Source organism: Syngnathus floridae, chromosome 14 (genome assembly GCF_059516105.1).
Source record: "Syngnathus floridae isolate MCC-2025c chromosome 14, RoL_Sflo_1.0, whole genome shotgun sequence".
Lineage (NCBI taxonomy): Eukaryota > Metazoa > Chordata > Actinopteri > Syngnathiformes > Syngnathidae > Syngnathus > Syngnathus floridae.
In genome coordinates, this window is record NC_142426.1 from 6,606,328 (window position 1) to 6,624,567 (window position 18,240).

Consider the following 18,240-nt stretch of genomic DNA (forward strand, 5'->3'; position numbering starts at 1 on the left):
CAATTCCACACTTACAAGTCACAAGATGATAGCATATGAAATGGAAATTTACACTTCATCTGCTGCGCAGGATTGCGAGACAATGTGTGTGCGTGCATGCTGTCGCATTTCAATGTGGTTCTGAAACGGACCACTGCACCTGTGCAGCAAGATAAAACCAGCCAGTTTCATGGAAATCGGTTGTGTGATTTTTGCCTAAATCCCACTAAGCCACTCGTTTACAAATACTCTATATGTCCTAGTCATATTAGATCATGTGACATCTGAGAATCAGACCCCCCCCCCCTCTTTTCCCTTCACTACAGCACATGCAGAAACAAATATTACGACTATAAAAAATGTTTTTTAAAAAATCATGGACCACCACAACCCTCTATGTTTGTGTGGTGGTATGACAGGCAAATAACAAAGGAGTATTTTTGCATAGTGGTCAGTCTAGTAAAGGACATTTTAAATTGCAGAAACTCCCCTAATGGAATGAATGAATCAGCAAAAATGATTTTTAGGGTCAGTCATCGATATCATCGATATCATCATGTTTCAAATTTCATTTTGGAGCTTGTTTTTCAGAGCTGGCAAGTGGATAGAGTTCATTTTTGAGGCTACACTGCCATCTTGTGGCTGTTGGTGAACATTTGCTTGGTCACTTACCTTGCTTGTCTATTAAAAAGAAACTGGGATATTTTGGAAAGTTGTTTGTTATTATTTTGGAACTGAAAATATGTTTCGCTTTGCTATGTTTGGGATTTGTTTGTTCGTTATTATTAATGTCATGTTGATTAATGATTATAAATGTTAGAAGAGAAAATGACTTACATTAGTGGTACGACTCGTGCCTTTTGTTCATCCATGGATATCTTTACAATTTGTCTTCATTAGGATTGCAGATGAGAAATAAGTGGGAAAAGAAAAGGAGAAAAAAGAGGAATTACAATTTTAAAAAAGGAGTTCATTCAAGCCAACTTTAGGCAAGAGTCAATTGTTGAACTGCAACCGTGTTTGTCATTTTCAATATAACATTAATACTAAATTATGCACTAAATAAAATAATTAAAGTACTTACCAAGAATTTCATCCCAGCAGTCGACATTTCCTGGCAGATGAGCCATATTTTCTGAGGCAAATAAATGTCGAAGTTAATAATAATAAAAAAGGTTTTGTGTGTACACAAGCTTCTAGTAGTTTCCCAACCTTTATTATTAAATACAATGGACCCCCGCCTACTTCCGGCTCGCCAACGATAAATTCAAACTATTTTGCCGATTTTATATTTTGAATGTTTATCAGTATAATTACATTTATGTGTGGATAACCAATTTCTAAGACAATTAGCAGATGATTAACACCGGGAGGGAAATAGGGGAGAAACGAACGGAGCTCAGGATTTTTTATATATATACAAAATATACAAGAAATTGACACGGTAAATATAAACCGCGCAAACAAACCCACGCGAACCAGACTTCCGTAAACACTGTCCTACGTCACATCATGTTTTGAACGCATGCGCATTACTCGACGTCATTTCACGAACGCATCCTTTTAAAAAAAAAAAAAAAGAAATTGTAATTTTTTTTGTAACGTGAACGATTACATACACACTTTACACTCTATTGGAGTATTTAATTACCTACTTACTTTGTAAGTTGTTAGCACTGCAGTTTAGTTAAGTTTAGGTTTTGTCCCTTTGGTAATGAGTTTCTTTACCTTTACCGCCCTCTAATTAGCGGTGTGGTGCTTTCAGGAACACTTGATAAAACGAACACAACCTGCCAAATTCATTTGGTTAATTATAATAAAGGATCAAATGATTCATTTTCTGTATTGTCTTGTGTGTCTTTTAATTCTCCATTTTTTTTTACAATTATCTAAAAAATGTGTTAAGGTCGCAGGAACCTCAATCGACCTAAAAAAAAAAAAAAAAAAAAGGAACGATCACGTTATATGTAAGTGGAAGAAGTACCACTCCATCTCCAGCAGGTGGTATTACACAACAAGTTTAACATGATTTATGATTTGACTTTTGACGTTTATACGGTTTACTGTACACTAAATAATCATTTATGCTGAGATTTTAGCACAATTGAGAATCTTTAGTAAAGTGCATTATTTTATTTTTCACACCGAACAGTACTTGCATATATTATAAGTAATATTGTCTTCATTTGATTTCTTTTGGGTGGGGGCATATACTGAATGTTAATTAACTTTCCATTTACTTGCCGAGTAAAATATCCGTCTTCTTTTCTCAGATTATTTATCTTAAATTGAGTAATGGTCCTCATTTGATTACTTTTTTTTTTTTTACTTTTCTTCTGTGGTAGGAATTGCTGCGTTTTCTGCTCTGCATGCTTGGTCGACGCCGCATCACAATTATGTAACGTGAGGAGATGCAGAAGATCATTTCAGGTGCAAGACTGATTTATTACAGAGTGAACTCCAAGGCTGGAATGGGGCATGTGAACAGAACTCGGAAAAAAATAATTTAATGTTGACGTCGGATTTGGAAAGAGGGGGATATTTTGTGCACGGATTCATCTGCAGAGTGGAGGCACGTCAGAGGAGCGTTTTTGATCCCCGCTGTCACATGGACCCTCTCAGAACCCCACTAGCGGAGCGAGAAGGAGCAACTCTCTCATTTTGAATTCTTGGTCTTTCCTGCTCTGTTTGCTTTTTTTTTTTTTTTTTTTTTTTTCCATCCCTGCACAATTGAAAACCAATTTGGGAAGGGCGGCTATGGCTTGGCCGTGCATCAGCAGAGTATGTTGCCTGGCTCGGTTCTGGAACCAATTCGATAAATCGGACCTTTCCGTGCCGCTCACCATTCAGAACTACTCGGACATCTCCGAGCAGGAGGTGCGATCCGTGACCAAACAGGTATCCTGCCCCACGCTCGCCACTTCAGCCACCGGAGCGCAAGATGCTGGTGTTATACCAACGTACACTGGCGGCTCCCCGACCCGAAGCTCCTTCAGGGCGCGCAAGGAGCCCAGCTACAAGCCCCGGGAGGACTACCAACCCCCTGGGGTGCCTTTCCCCAGCGTCACGCAGTACAAGCAGGACTTCAAACCCTGGCCCATTCCCAAGAAGGACCCTTGGATCAGTAATGGGGGTGAAAGGTTGGAGGTGAATCAAGAGGACAGGAGCTCCTACAGGTAGCACACAATTCTCACCCAGAGCACTTCACGTGATTCACATTGCGTCCATTAGATTTGGTAGAAATGAAATGCACTTGTACATATAGCGAGACAGACTGTTTATTTTTTTTCACTTTCATGACTGCTTCAAGTCCTAATATCTTGCGTGCCCAAGTGAGTTAAATTTGGTTATTATGGTCAAAACTGCTGAGTTTTTAATAAAAAGCAAGAACAAGAAAAGCCCACTAGACTCTAGGGGTGTCAAACTCATTTTTCTCGCGGGCCGCATTGTCGTCATAGCTTCTTTCGGAGGGCCATTATGACTGTCAACCCAAATAAATGTATGAGCACCTCATATTATATACAGTAAAAGCTACAAAACAAACTGATAAATAACTCCTTTTCAAATCAGACAAGTAAAAACTGGTCAAATATTTAAAAAAATATATATTAAAAGTGAAGACAATTTGCAATTGTAGTAATGACACAAATTTGGTGCACAATTTATCTTCGCGGGCCACATAAAATGATGTGGCGGGCCGTATCTGGCCCCCGGGCTTTAAGTTTGACACCTGTGCACGAGAGCATTTGTGGGTTAATCACCTTTTGATATACAGTATCACTCTTACCACAGGCAAAAAAGCAGGCCATTGGTGAAGAGCAACAGGAAAGAACCTGCAGACTCCTCTCACGTCCCACCTGAGACCAGCTATCAGGCTGCTTATAGCACTGAAGCCCAGCGTTCTATAGAACCGCACCAGGGAGGCTCTGCCAGCACCAAAATACAGACCGCCTCGGTCACCCGGCCAGTCAGCACACTGCAAGTGAGCCCCTCTTACAACTCTCTCGTCCTGCACAGCATCCAGCGTGACAAGACTGAGCTCAGCTCGTCGGTAAAGGGTCAGGTGAGCATACTTGGGTATTAAAAAAAGAAAAAAAGAAGTACAGTCAACAAAAACATGTCAGTGCACATCTGGGGACTGTGTAGAAATGCAACATGTCATCTTTAAGCCAAAGGATTTTGGAAACAGCATGCTCATCCGGTTAAAGGTCATCTTGACTTTTTCTCCAAGCTGTCGGGGCACCCCAGGGTAGTGATGTGGCAGCATGTGTCTCAAAGTGACCCAGCTCTTGAAAACAGGCCACATTAGGTAATACATTTGGTTGACCTCAAAAGCTTTGAGACAAGTTCAGGAAGAAAGCAGATATTTCTTCAAGTGTGCCTTAAAGTAATATTTGCTAACATTTCAGAGGACTTAATGCCTAACACAAAATAATGTAGTAATTGTCCACAATAGTACATTGCAAAATATAATAAGAAATAATTTTTTACAAACCCGTTTTCTTTAAAAAAAAAAACTAAAAAAAACATTGATATCATTCAATACGCTATGTTTTATGAAAAACAATCAGCAAATATGCAAATTTGCCAATATGCATCAATTGCAGTTCTAAGTTGTAATATCAACATCTGCCACTAGATGGCATCTATAACTTAGTTGTGCTATACCTAAGTGTAATATTACAATTTTGAGAGTGTCGAATTTTGTGAAAAATACCCAAAATGAATTCTTGAAACTAATGTTGGTATTTTGTTCAGGACTTTTGTGCTGTCCTTAAATATTGTATGCTAAGAGCACATATTTTGCACATATTCCATAACTGAAATAGCATTTTTATCATACATCTGTTTATGTGTATGGTCCTTTCCAACATTCCAGTCCTTCCTGATAATGTTGAAGGCTTCCAATAATACATCCTGACCTGATTTTGAGCTGCCTGCTGTAATGAGAAAGCCCGAAAGAAGCAGATGTGTATGCTCAAATTGAAATTTGAACACCAGACAAAGCTGAAATAATGGATAAGAAGGTGACAGGATTTATGCGCCAAGCCGGCGGACTCATTAGTGTATGGGCATTGTTCCAGATTAAATTGGGATCAAATTCGCAACTTCCCCAACTGGCTGGCTGTCACATTGGTCTGCTGTGAAGTATTTTTTAATATTTCATGAAGCTAATATCATAATTGTCATTTTGAAGTATTGCTGGAAAACAAAACAAATTCAACACACATTCAAAGTCACAAATAGGTAGAATCTGTGGATGGCAACTCCAAGTGGTCAAAAAGGATGTTGCCACCTAACATGCACTATTTATGTTATTTTGTAATAAAAAACATTTTGTATTTGATCACGGTTAATCCATCGATTCTAAAAAAGCTTCAATAATTACAGTGGTTGTGCAATAATTGACAGAACTCCCATCAGACTCCAAGTTGGGGAAAAAAAGTTGACCCTGCAAAATTCTGCTGCTCATAATTCTCTCTGTGATGTTCAATCAAATGTTAGTGCTGGGGGGGGCGAGGGGGGGGGGGACGAAATGAGAGTGAGGGAGGTCAACGACAGTGCGCACACTCTATTAATCGGAGTGGCCCGGTTAGTGAGGGTAAGCGGCGGCAGCGACGAGGCCGCGTCCATCGCTTACCTCATCATCGGAGGAAGGTTTGCGAGGTCAGCTCTGAAAGTTGTTTTGATGGGTTTCTTCTGCCAACTGGGGTACAGTCACGACTCAACGTTGGAAGAGAAAAGAGCCTCCCCTTCCCCAAATAGTGTTACTACCAGGAGATGAAGCTTAAATTGAAATGGTCCCACATGAGTGGCTGAAATTAAAATCTGACCTTGATGATAAAGATATTAGGCAGCTATTCATTATCAAATGAAATCTCTGAATGTCAGGTCACCTGTAAAAAATAATAGTATAGTTTAGGGTCAGCCTAAAATTTTCAGTAACTGGAAATAGGTCAAACAAATCTTTTCAAAAGTATTTCGAAATGGGGTCTTTTATTTTCCGTGTGTGCCAAATGACAAAAATGAGTAAGACAAAACCAAATTTCAAATGAACTCATTTTAGATGCAGCACTGACGCACATCTTTTTATAAAGCAATTCAATTGTTGAAAAAAAAAAATGGAAATCACGCGGGAGAGTGCAGCATTTCTTTTATACGTCTATCTGCAGTCATCACGGCAGGTTTTTGCTCTCATTGTTCCTCTTCCCCTTTCCCACGCTGCCCGTGAACACACAAGAGCATCCCGTGCCAAATTGGCGAGGGGGGGAAAAGCATAATAAGAGTTTGGATACGCTGAATAGACAAAATCCTTTTCATCCAAATATCCTTCCATCAGGCGTTGGGTCTATTTTCTTCCTTTTATCTACACATTATGCATTCACTTTAGATGGAATAGTTTGTGGAAACATTTATTTTTCACAAAACACACATTCTGCTGTTTATCATGCCTCCCCACGACTTGCTCACATAAAAAGATTCGCCACCAATGAGGTTAAAATAACTTTGACCTAATTCTGATTACAAAAGATTGAATAACTGCAAGAAAAAAGGAGAATATGTAAGTGATGGCAACAAAATGGTTTGTGTGTGTGCCCCAGCAGGAACATCTGGTTAGGACCAAGTTTCCGCCAAACCCTTCTGCTGTTTTTCAAAGCGGATCACGAGCCTTTTAACATCAGACAGAAGAATGTCTTCAGAAATCTATGCAAGGGAATGTGGCAGGAGAGACCCCTGCAGAGCTAAGATGATGACATCACTTGGTGACCCCCTTCCCCCTTAAAAGTCTGCTCTAGTTGCAATGGAACTGAATATGCATGTGAGTGACTCGCTTGTTTTTTGTTTTTTTTTACAGCACAAGAAACTGAAAGTCAATTTCCTGATTGCTCTTAACGTTGCTTGGGTTTTAGCGGTGAACATTTTATTTAATTCCCTTGTTTGGCGACTTATTGCAAAAACTATGATTCTGTCCATGTTCAAATATAAGTGTGATGAAAAATGAAATAAAAAGGATTAAATTCTTCTGATATTTTTTTTTGCAGAATATTTCTCACAGTAAAAACAGCAATGCCGATTAAACGAATGGAAACAGTTACTTTTGCATGACAGAATTTCACAAGACTTGCTTGGGTCTTTTTTTTTTATTACAAGAATATTGATAATATTTTTGGTTTTCACTGAAACATGAAAAAACAACATTGGGGGTATTGTCTACTCTCGTTTGGTTCAATAGCCTCAACATCCACTCAGACCAGCACTTGTTCAGTAATACACATACAAAAGGCAAAGTTGTACACGAAACGTCATTACCAACACAGTATCTGTCCATTACACACACACACACACACACACATACACACAGTTGTCAGGGTATAATCTTGGATAAAAATATAAAACAGACTTGCAAATGGTGTCCATTTCACATAGATCACAACGAACGTACAACCGATATAAATACTGTGACTACGACACATGTGGTCCTCAAAATAATTATGAACATGAACTAATTTGCAAATTAAACGGTTCGGAAGGCGACATGTGCATAAAAGCCGCACCAACGTGTGAGCCTGCAGGGTAACTTGGTACAGTACTACATGAACGGATGCTCATCATGACAGATCCTTGGTTACCATGGCAACAGCAGATTTGCTTTCCCCAAGAGCGCCAAAGGGAGAGCAGGAACTCGGAAGGTGAATCATAAGAACGGGAATACTTAAATTAGTGTCGGTCTATGGTCGATTTGGCCCAGGCCTCATTTAGTGAGCAGGCTTTTTTGACAGGAAACGTTTTCATTCTACAAAAATAATCTGCTGATGAGGTAAGCGAGAGTGCAACTATCTGCGGAAAACAAAAGATCCACTCGACTCCGCCGGGAGCATTGCCGTGGCATCTCGGAAGCAGCAAGGTGCTGAGCCCTTCCTTCACTGATCAAGTCAATGAGATCATCGAGAGAGAGGAGGACCTTTCTGGCAGGAGGGAGGGAGGGAATGTAGATCCGGGTACTTCGTCCCTGTTCTCAGTGTTCGTTCGGTACCTGCCATCTTGCTATCTGGCCTCAGTTGTCCTTGGGCAGGTAGCCCATGTGCGCGTTGGTGAGGAAGTCACAGGTTGGGATGCTACAGATGGCTTGGTGGATGTTCATGGCTGTGATTTCTTTCGGAGCCCTGGGAAAACAATATTGAGCGTAATAGGTACAACATGAAATGCACATGAAGGAAGATTTGAACTGACCTGTTGTGAGGGGATTTAGCGAAGGCACCGGCCAGAGCTTCTCTCAGGATGTCGCTGGCCAACTGCTCCGTTGCCTGCAGCGCACACACACATTTTAGCCACGAGAAGAACAAACACACAACTCTGCGATGTACGGGTGAGGGCATCCTGTATAATTCATATCTCTTCCACCCGAGCAGGAAAAAGGGACGCTCAGCACTAACGTGTGACTGACCTTCACAATCATGTCTTCAATCACCGGAGCAAAAATGCTCTTCTCCACTTCCACTGGCTGGAAGGTGATCCCGATCTGCGAGAGACAAATTCAAGCATTAAAAGCCATATTTTTCCATGTGCTTAAGTCAGAAAAAGCTTGCGGCAAAATTCTCTGGACCATTCCGTATCAAATCAAGTCTCCTGTGGACTTTTGTTGTATTGCAGACTTTTTTTTTTTTTTCTCCACCACTCCAAAGAGCTTTTCCACTTCATCCATTGTACAATGGTCAATTCAAGATGCTCCTAACCTGCTGAGCTGCTTCATTGACAAACTGGGCCGCCAAGCAAGGCCCCACGAAGAACTTGGGCTCTGTGTCGGCCTCCTGCTCCTCCTCTTTGACCTTGACTTTGGGCGGCGGTGTCACGGTGACGATGTCCACGATCTCGTCGTCTGCATCCTCCGGTTCGGTCTTCAGCAGAGCTTGCATCTGCTCCAGCCGCAGTAACAACTCGTCACTGCTGCTCAGCGTGGTGGGACACTCTGTGGATGGATTCAAAATGTTCTCAACAGCTGGCAAATATGGGGAAATCTGTTTTACAATACATTCCAGGCACATACACATACCTGGCTCGCTGTCAATCTGCGTGAGGACGTCCTCGATGGACTCGTCGTCATTCCTGTGCTGCGGTTCGGGGTCTGGCGGGGTGTAGCCCCTCTGTCGACACCACTGAACTACCTCTCTGGTCTTTGGCGGCGTCAGCGCCTGGAGGCGAGGCGAGTGATCCAACACGTTCTGGATGGCCCGCTTGACAGCCACTGCTCGCTGAAGCTACAAGCAGACATACGTGAACATCTTTTTCCGACCGCACTTCAAAATGTTCCTACTGGGGGCAGAGCGTGCTACAGGATGGATGATTCAATTAAGAGGAGATGAGATGAGGCAGGGATACACATCTGAGGAGATGTGAAGAAATGAGGCAAGCAGAAATCTAGCTGACTCAGGGTGTGCAGCCTAGAGTAAAACAAATAAGCAAGTGTTGCCTTAAGAATAGATAGACATTTTCTTTCATGAACATGCTCTTCACTCAAAACTGCAATGCCAATGAAATGAATGGAAATGCCATTTCAGACCCCCCCCAAAAAAATATAAAATAAATTCCAAGGTGTTGTTTTAATTAAACAAAATAACTGACCAGGCTGAAAAGCGTAACTGACCTCTGATGCCCTTCGTTTTCCAATATTCCAAGAATAATACTGTTCTGTTGAAGAGGCACAGAATGGATGCGAGTCTTCAGCTAAAGGGGAAGAAACATCAGACTCGCGTGTCAACTCAAATGACTTTGTATTTTTCGCATCTAATTCCGCCAAATGTGACGCTCCCTTACACTTATCTGGCACGATGAGTGGGAACTTCTTCACCACGGCCGTCAACAGCTGCATCATGGTCTCTATGTATTCCGTGCTGAAGAAAGCACAATTCATTATTGTCACAAAGAGTCTTAATTATTTTTTTTTTCTTCAACAGTGAGTGTAAGAGAAGCAGCCATCCGTACTTGATGAGGTCATGCATAAGATGATCGGCGCCTTGCTCCTGTTTGACTGTGGTAGACGGAACGTGGACAGATGTAGGGATGGAGGCGGTTGCCGGGGGTGACGGACCGGCTGTGACAGCTGTGCCGGCACCGGGCTCCGTCTTCACTGTGGCAATGGACAAGCAAGAGTCATCATACGCTCCAGTCGTTTTGTGGAAGCAGGTTAAGTCAAATGGAATTGTACCTTTGCCAAGAGGCATGAGTATGGTCTGCATTGCTCCTGAGCCACTGGACACGGCCAACTGCTTGAGCTGGTTAGCAGGGATAGTCAAGACTGTCTGCTGTGAGTTGGAGCCTCCAGAGTGGATTTTCAGCATGCCTGTTTTGGACGGGAATAGCTCTCAACATGATCTTATTTCGTGAGCTCATTTCAGCCTACCTGATACGGTCGAAGCGGTCTTTCCTCCCCCCGCCGGCGTCGTCGTCCCACTGACCAGCGATGCTGGCGTGACCAGTGATGTACTTCCGCTTTTAAGCACCACGCTCGCACCTTTGGCCGTGCCGACGACAGGCATGCCGGCGACGCCCTTGGCGCCGGCGGCACTTTTGGCCATTGCGGCAGAGTTGGCGGCACCTTTGACCAAGGTGGCCATGGCGGTCTTGGTCAAACTGCCGCCTCCTGCGGCACTGGCGCTCTTCGCCGCACTAATCACCGCTGCTTGATTGGCTGCCATCAGAAGGGAGTGGTACTGGGAGGCAGACTTCCCACCATCTGACGCCTGCATCCAATCACAGTATGTGGCAGTTCATTAGGACATCATTAGAATAATGGCTCAAGTCAAGACCACCTCTGCTAAAATCTGCTAAGTTCAACTGATACACAGCATTCAAATTCTACCCCTGAAAAAAATTGTTAACAAATAATATGACAAATACCAACTTGGTCATATTTGCTTTTTCTTCTGGGGAATGTGGACTTAAGGAAACGACTCATGAAACTAACCTGCTGCTGCTGGTTGCCAGTTGTCGTAGTGCTGGCTGAGCTGGGAGCGGCGCTAGTGGCAGTGATGACTCCACCGGTCATTCTCAATGTAGTCATTCCCGACTTGGACAAGTGGCCTGCCGCTGTCACTGTCTTCACAGAGCCATCTGACAATTTCACTTGAGTGCCCTGGGAACCGCCAACCATCTGACGTGTGTCGTAAAAGACATTTAACACACGGTCAAATTTGTTTCTTGTTTTTAGTCGTTGTTGTTGTCAACAGGCAGCACTGAGGACTAATCCGAGATCAGTTTCATAAAAAGCAAGATAGATACAGCCAAGAGTTTCCTACCTGAGCCAAAATAGCAGCCTTCTGTCCGGCTGTGACCCGAATGGCCTGCTGAGGAGCGGTGGATGGAGATGACGTAGCGTGCGCTGCCACACCAGAATTCCCCTGCTTCCCTGAGCCTTGTGATGGCTGGCCCACAAGAAAAGTGCCCTAAAAATAAACATGAGATGCAGAGCCATCAATAACACTGAATCATTTCATTATCAATAAGTCATACACTGACTCAAGAAATAGCAGTCTTGAGCTCTGTAAACTATGGATTCAAAGGTAGCGCAGTTCTAAAAATGGCATAAGTGCTGCTTGAAGGATTTAGAAAATCTCCATTTGTGGACTAGAATAAAATGTCTGAGAGGATGGAGATGAATGTTGCATGTCCTGCCACTGAATAAAAAGCACATCCCTACCTGCAATATGTGAAAGATGGCCGACGTTCAGAGACTCGGTGTCCCGACAGGTTTTGATGAAATATAGAATAAAAATAGCACTGTTGAGCGTCGCCTCGTGTCGAGAGTTTGTACCCACCTGAGGAGTCTGTTTAAGGATGTAAGAAGTGTACGAAAGGTTGGAAGGCAAACTGCTGGATGAGGAAGCGGAGGATGTCTGAGCGCCTGCTGATGAGCTGCTCTGAGACTGCTGACCTTAATTGGACGGGAGCACACCCGGCGCAAATCTCATCAAATATTTGCCCCATTGCTTTTCATCCAAAACAATCATTTGAGCCATTTCAATACAATCTGACAATGAACGTGCGGAGCGGAGGGAAGCCTCGAGCTTGCAATGTGAACGAACAGATGAGCACAAATGACTCCAAGTCCAGAGGACAAGAAAAGTTATCCCAATCTGGAACTGCCACTAAACTCCCTGATAGAAGCGGTTCCTCTAGGATAACTTGCCTAACTTGAACAAACAGTGACTTATTTCCGACAAGGGAGGAAATTTCAGGGCAAATTGCTTTTGGCCAGAGCGATAACCCCGACTCGGCAGTTTTGAATTGTCGTCATCGCAAGTATGAGAATGAGAGAAACCAAACGACTGAGGCGATGTTCATGATACTGTTGCGAATGTCTGTATTGCAAAAATAGGACAAGGTGTCTAACCTGCATTGGAGGCTCGGAGGATGGCTCCCTGTGGGATGAGAAGCAGCTTGCCCTTCCCTGAGGGATTCTTGCTGTTGGTGGTCAGGTAGAGCTTGGTCCCCGGCGGCAAGTTGGCAAGATTCGCCAGATTGTTGGCAGGCAGTTGAAGAGTGGCCATCACTACGTGCAAAATATATACAGAGGATGATTCAAACGTACTTTAAGAAACTGAGATTTTTGAGTGAACTCTAACCTCCAGTCTTGCCACTTGAACCTGGCTTGGCCGTAGCCTGCTGACCGGAGATGCCAGTGGTTCCGCTGACGATGGCTTTTGCGACCCCCTGAGCCAAAACCTGCTTCCCACCCACCACCTTAGAGACCGACGGACCGCCCTTGGCCACCAGAATCTGCCCGCTGCTGATGGCCACCTGTTTGACCGCAGACTGGAGCGTTGAACTCACTGGAATACCTAACATCTAGCAACAGACATTCCACCCAAACCTTTCTGTGAGTGATTAGCTTTGAACAGACAAATAGCATTGTCAGACAAGCTGACCTTATTTGTTGCAGCCCCAGATGCCGCTCCCGCCTGTTTCTGAGCTGACATGGAGATCATGTGTCCTCCTTTGACTGAAACAAATTGATGTGACGCTGTGGCAGCTGCTTGCTGTTGGGTAGAGACTGTCGAAGCCATCTGCTGCTGCTGCTGATGTGTTGAAACTTCCCCCGGCTCTTGCTTAATAATAACCTGTAAACAAACACATGACGGAAACCATTTAGGTCAACCCGTTATACAGGTTGCAAATTTTACAGCCCAGAACCTGCAAAGACTCTTTTACAACTCAATGTGGGAATTGAAGGTTACTCTACAAACAATCAATATTCAACTCACTTTCATTCCAGATGAGAGGAGGGTGCCTGTGTGAATTTTGGGAGCTGGAGAGCGGGTTCCCTGAGCAGCAGATTGTTTGGCCGAGGGGCTTCCTGTGGAGAAAAGTCAATATAAAACATTGGGAGTCATGGGAGAGATGTCACAATTCTTGATATCTTCTTCAAAGATTTTTCCTGGTAGAGCATCTTTGAGTGGGTGTTATTATTTCTCACCGTGGGACTGCTTGCAGTCGAAATGTGCGGTGGTGAAAAATGGAAAAGAGGAAAAAAAAAAGGGATACACTAGAGGGTAGTAGCTATCTGCCATTTTTAACTTTGTATGTGGGAGGCCCAGACACCGCTTGGGCAGGTTCACGTAGGAAGCGGAGAGCTTACCTGCGGAGGCGGCCGACGAGGACGCCGCACCGGTCACTTGACCCGGCTTGTCCATGATGACGTAAGGGTTGTTGAGCACCGAGGACGAACTCTGTTTGCTGTGAACAGGGGTGGAGGAGGTGGGCGTCCGAGGCAGCGGTGAGTGGCTTGGCGTAGATATTGGAGAACCTGTGCGAGGGAGAGAGATATTACTATTTTTTTCAAATATATGTTATTAATTACTAAGTGGACTTATCAATGGAAGTGAATCATCAGGTGACATACCTGAGACAATTTTGCAGCTCATCGTTATCGGTTTAAACGTCTTCCCAGGAGACTCGGCGGGGCTAGGCGGTTGTCCTTGGGGAACAATCTTGCAGCTTGCTGTTATGGGCTGGAAGGCTGAGTTACCGTGGCAACCCAGAGTGATCCTGTCACTGGCTTTAGGTCGTGTCGGCGTGCGTTCGCTCGATGTGAGAACCGAGCGGTGAGCCCCCGTTGACCTACCCGCCTCTGCTTTGATCGAACCTGGGCCAAAGTTAAAAGTTTCTATTTTTACAGCCTTTGGAAAAATGCGATTTATTGGAGTGAATAAATGTTCATTTCGGTTTACCTTTGTCGAAACTGGACTCATACGAAATGGGCGAACTGGATTGTCCGCAAGGCTGAGAGGTTGAGGTGACCGTCATTGGGCTGCTTGCTCTGTGGGCCACCTTGGATGAAGATGGCTTCAAGATGTATTCCTCGCCAAGAGAATTCCTTTGGAGCTCAACATCCACCACCTGGAACAAAAGTAGTCGGTAAAGACTGTCTGAATAAAAAGAAATGAAATAAAATAATTTAAATAAAAATACCTTACCGTCTCTGCACCAAGTGTTTGCAGCCCAGTGCAAGTTCGGTCAAGCTGCAGGAAAATAAAACACCATGGCAATCGTCCCACTGAAGAAATCTCTTTTGTGAATTTAAAGTATGCTATGGTCTGACCTTCAGCTGATGGATAATGTCGACGCGTTTGTTGCGATGGTCTTTGAAGTGGATCTGGATCCTTACAGGAAACTCACCCCACCCGCGACGGGTTAAATGAAACGGCGGCTCGCTGAAAAGAGAAGCAAAAACCAAATCTGTAGAAACTCATGTTTACTCCTCACAAAGGGGAAAAATACTAAAGCTCCCAGCAAGGAATCTCACAATTTGAGTATTGAATACAGTATGTTAATCATGTTTGTTTTTCGTTATTGATTACTTTACATGCTATTTTCCGCAATGATGCAGAGAGGGAGCACGGCACGGGAAAGAAAACTGAAACTAGACGGTGGAGCTTATGTCACCCGTTGCCATAGCAACGCAAAAACCTTATCAGCTGAACAGTCCAGACGGATTTAGACTGCTGACATAGAAAATAGATAGATTATTAAAAAGCCAAGTGCACAATGAAATCCTCGGCCATCGTGTGTAACCATGGTACAGTATGTCACATGAAAATTCATTTGATATTTAAAAAAATAGAAGTCTCTAGTTGCTTTTGTCTGCCGCACAACAAAGCATGTGACTGATAAAGACACAAGACAAACAAACTGAGTATTCATTCCAAAGTTTGGGTTTGTTTATCTGAAACAGATGACAAGGACACACAGCAAAGCCCGCAGTGTATGCAAAAAGCATCTCTGCTCTAATATGACAAAGCCAGAACATTATCATTTGTCTTCTAAAATAATTACAGCTTTGTTTTACGTGACTCACTGCTTTCCATTTGGAACTTTAAGACATTGTTACCAAGAGATTAAACCTCGGAGGGATACATGTGAAAGGGAGTGGTTATTTTACATGTTTGTCCACTGGTGACTCATCAGTTTCTGAAAGAGGGAGTGCTTCAAAATAATAAATCCATTTTTTTTTTTTTTTAAAAGAACTACAATAGAACCACCAAAGTCAAGATAGTCTGATTTATAACACCGATGACTTCCAGTTTGTTCTAATATGTATATAAAACTGAATTAATTTCAGTGTGGCGAGCGGGATCGTATTGAACAACTCCGATAGCGTTTGACACCTGATTGTGGGCAACACAAATCTCCTGTTACAAACCTCCGTCATTTAAGTTTGGACATGCCTGAAATGTGCATGTTATTTCTAGATGACTGGCTGCACAAGGTGTGCACGAGTAGGTGTGTCCGCTTAGTCATACAGAACAGAGTCATTGTGTGACATCACTACACAACCTAGCATATTTACGAAAGGGGGAAAATACTGAACTGTAATTGAAGGTTCGAGATAGGAGAAGCTACGTCATCAAAAACCTTTAAATTAAATGTCATGTATTTCTTTTTTACAGCAGGTCGTATTATATGTATATTCTTAATAAGAAGCTAGTTGCTAGTTAAAAAGGGGTGGGGCAAACTAATAACCTGGAATAAGGATTTAAGATTGGAAGTAAATACAATGTCGTCCGTAGTCAGACAGATTGGCACAAACCTGACTTCCACCAGGTCATTGGGTTTATAGCTGGGGTGCAGGAAGAACCAGACTTTCTTGACAAAGTGGTCAATGCTGGGCTCCTTCCTGGAGCCCCTGACGTACACCATCCACTTGTGAGTCGACTGGTCGTTCTCCTCCCGTTTATCGGGAGGGATGTATCTAAAGGGAGAGGGCACAAAAGGAGCAAACATCTAGTCAAAGTAGGTCATATATAAAGTGGCTATAAAAAGTCTACACACCCATGCAAAAAAAAGCGAGTTTTTTTCAAATATACATGATGGTTTTGATTAAATTGAGGGCCAATGTGAGTATCGTTTGAAGATGGGATCAGAAATTTCAAGCTGATAAATTAACTGAGGAACTTAAGAGTGGTTCGTTGAGCACGTGACATACTTGGAAACATTTCCCACAACGATTGTCTTCTTTGCATAAAGTCTGGAGGACTCATCTCCACTTGTGTGGCAGGTCACTCTCTGCTCATTTCCCAGCACCGTTGACACACCAAATGTGTCCTGCAAGAAACAATAGAATATAAATGTTATCAAATAAATGAAGAAAAACATGTGTTTCCTAAACATTTTACATGAAAAAAATCTCCTAAAAAGAAAAATATATTGAAACAATAATATTTTCTGATAATAAACTAATTTCTACTCTGATTGGGATTCACCGCTTTAGATTAATGCAACTTTTGGCTCGAAGCATCACAAAATAAAAATACACCAAAGCCATGCAAGTAATTGGGTCCACCTTTCCAGTGTTGCGACCGGGTCTCCGCTCAAGCCTGTCACTGTCCTCCCTCCACGCTCCCTCGATATCTTTGTCAGTTGTGTCTCCATGCTGCGAGAGGGACTCAGACTCAGACTGGGCCAACGAAGGCGTCTCGGAACCCTGGTTGAGGGGGGAGGACGAACGAGAGGGAAACTCCAGGAATCTGCGGATGGCTGGATGGTTGAGCGCTGCGGGGTCACTCTTAGAGCTCTGCAAGAATACACAACGTTCATGGGGGTAAAAAAAAAAAAAAGACCACACTGTTATTTGCAGTTTGAATTTTAAAATTTGACAAAATTACCTCCTGGAGTTTTGTCATTCCAGCGGTGGCATAGAAATTTGCCACTATGCACGCTCTCAACTTATCCATCATCCTTCGGGCTTCATTGAGTCGCTGAGGGGGACAAAATTGTTTTTTCAAATTCAAGCCATAATTTTAAACATTGTATGGTGTAGAGTTTGAACAGAAGATGCAGAGGACAGGGAGAGATGGAGACGTGACAAAAGAACACAACAATAATACAATATACCTGACTGATAATATCTATTTCATGCTCTTTGTTCTTCATCTCCAAAGAAAACTGCTCAGTGATTATGGCTTCTATTTTCTGGACTGCTGCATTTTGAGCTATTGAAGGAAGACAGAGAACCTTTATTTACTAAATGCAACCACAGCGATATGACTCAAGACTTTTTGCATGACTTAAGTCAGGTGTACAAGTGTATGGTGCTCAAGGACTTACCACTTAACTCTGCAGCTTTGTTTCGTTTACTATTTTGGACTAGTGCAACGTCCTCATAGTCGGGATCACCATCTTCTATTTTCCTTTTAATTCCTGACATGATTTTTTTTTTTTTTTATCTCCTGAGGAAGCAAAAACAAAACAAAACACGAGGTCACTTCATTTAAAACCAACCATACCGGTGCCCCTTAAATGTTACACGTGTTTAGTTTCGATTCCATTGACATTCACGACGAATTGTACACAAAGGCACATGTAAAAGTTAACGTAACTCATGATTTTTATGTCTTATAAGCCCAAAGTTGGGCAATAATTGTTGCTCGAGCAGGTAGCAACGGGGCGCTAGCAGGGTAGCGAAAGCTAGCACGGCGTTTTACGATATAGGCGCGTTGTAAGCTACGAAATAAACTTACTAGAAAGCCTTTTTGTGGGGAGGAAGGTTCCTTTACGGCGCGTTAGGTCTTATTCAGTGGCTGCGGGGACGTTTAACTGTTATAACTCGCATCTTTCACACTCGTATTGGGAGAAATTGCTAAATCTCGATGTGGACAAGAAAGCTAAATTGCAGATAGCTAGCCTTGGGAGTTCGTCAGATCGTCCACTAGGAGTCACTGTTGTACAAATGCTGTGCCACTGTATTTAAAAAGGGATATAATACAT

The 18,240-nt window shown here is 43.0% G+C and overlaps 2 protein-coding genes and 1 long non-coding RNA gene across 9 annotated transcripts in view; 1 reads left to right on the forward strand and 2 right to left on the reverse strand.

The window, feature by feature from the left end:
• Positions 1–1,482, reverse strand: part of LOC148387342 (uncharacterized) — a 35,499-nt gene extending 34,017 nt beyond the window's left edge. For both annotated transcript variants that reach the window (XR_015862820.1, XR_015862821.1), the window contains exons 1-2: positions 1,064–1,482; positions 817–870 (exon numbers count right to left, since the gene is read on the reverse strand). This is a non-coding gene — a long non-coding RNA (uncharacterized LOC148387342). The remainder of the gene's footprint in view (positions 1–816; positions 871–1,063) is intronic.
• Positions 1,483–2,282: 800 nt separating this feature from the next.
• map6d1 (MAP6 domain containing 1) lies at positions 2,283–7,007 on the forward strand. Of its 3 annotated transcripts, none has more exons than XM_088396502.1 (3): positions 2,283–3,155; positions 3,772–4,042; positions 6,585–7,007. In XM_088396502.1, exons 1-3 carry the CDS (start codon positions 2,737–2,739, stop codon positions 6,654–6,656), a joined length of 762 nt encoding a protein of 253 aa, XP_088252628.1. In that variant the 5' UTR covers positions 2,283–2,736; the 3' UTR covers positions 6,657–7,007. The 3 variants fall into 3 exon arrangements, with proteins under 3 accessions (XP_088252628.1, XP_088252629.1, XP_088252626.1); XM_088396503.1 differs by having other exon boundaries at positions 2,284–3,155; positions 3,772–3,961; positions 6,582–7,007; XM_088396500.1 differs by having other exon boundaries at positions 2,295–3,155; positions 6,582–7,007.
• Positions 7,008–7,099: 92 nt separating this feature from the next.
• Positions 7,100–18,174, reverse strand: yeats2 (YEATS domain containing 2). 4 transcript variants are annotated; one of them, XM_088397055.1, is made up of 29 exons: positions 17,994–18,174; positions 17,581–17,702; positions 17,368–17,465; positions 17,139–17,231; positions 16,817–17,047; positions 16,460–16,578; positions 16,064–16,225; positions 14,576–14,687; positions 14,451–14,495; positions 14,205–14,373; positions 13,877–14,119; positions 13,613–13,780; positions 13,239–13,330; positions 12,903–13,094; positions 12,600–12,822; positions 12,368–12,526; positions 11,793–11,908; positions 11,274–11,420; positions 10,943–11,128; positions 10,379–10,718; positions 9,961–10,318; positions 9,793–9,869; positions 9,623–9,702; positions 9,032–9,236; positions 8,715–8,947; positions 8,426–8,500; positions 8,212–8,285; positions 8,015–8,144; positions 7,100–7,946 (listed from the first exon to the last, which is right to left on the reverse strand). In XM_088397055.1, exons 2-28 carry the CDS (start codon positions 17,678–17,680, stop codon positions 8,036–8,038), a joined length of 4,206 nt encoding a protein of 1,401 aa, XP_088253181.1. In that variant the 5' UTR covers positions 17,681–17,702; positions 17,994–18,174; the 3' UTR covers positions 7,100–7,946; positions 8,015–8,035. The 4 variants fall into 4 exon arrangements, with proteins under 4 accessions (XP_088253181.1, XP_088253180.1, XP_088253182.1 ...); XM_088397056.1 differs by having other exon boundaries at positions 7,101–8,144; positions 9,961–10,105; positions 10,184–10,318; XM_088397054.1 differs by having other exon boundaries at positions 7,100–8,144.
• Between the last annotated feature and the right edge of the window lie 66 nt (positions 18,175–18,240).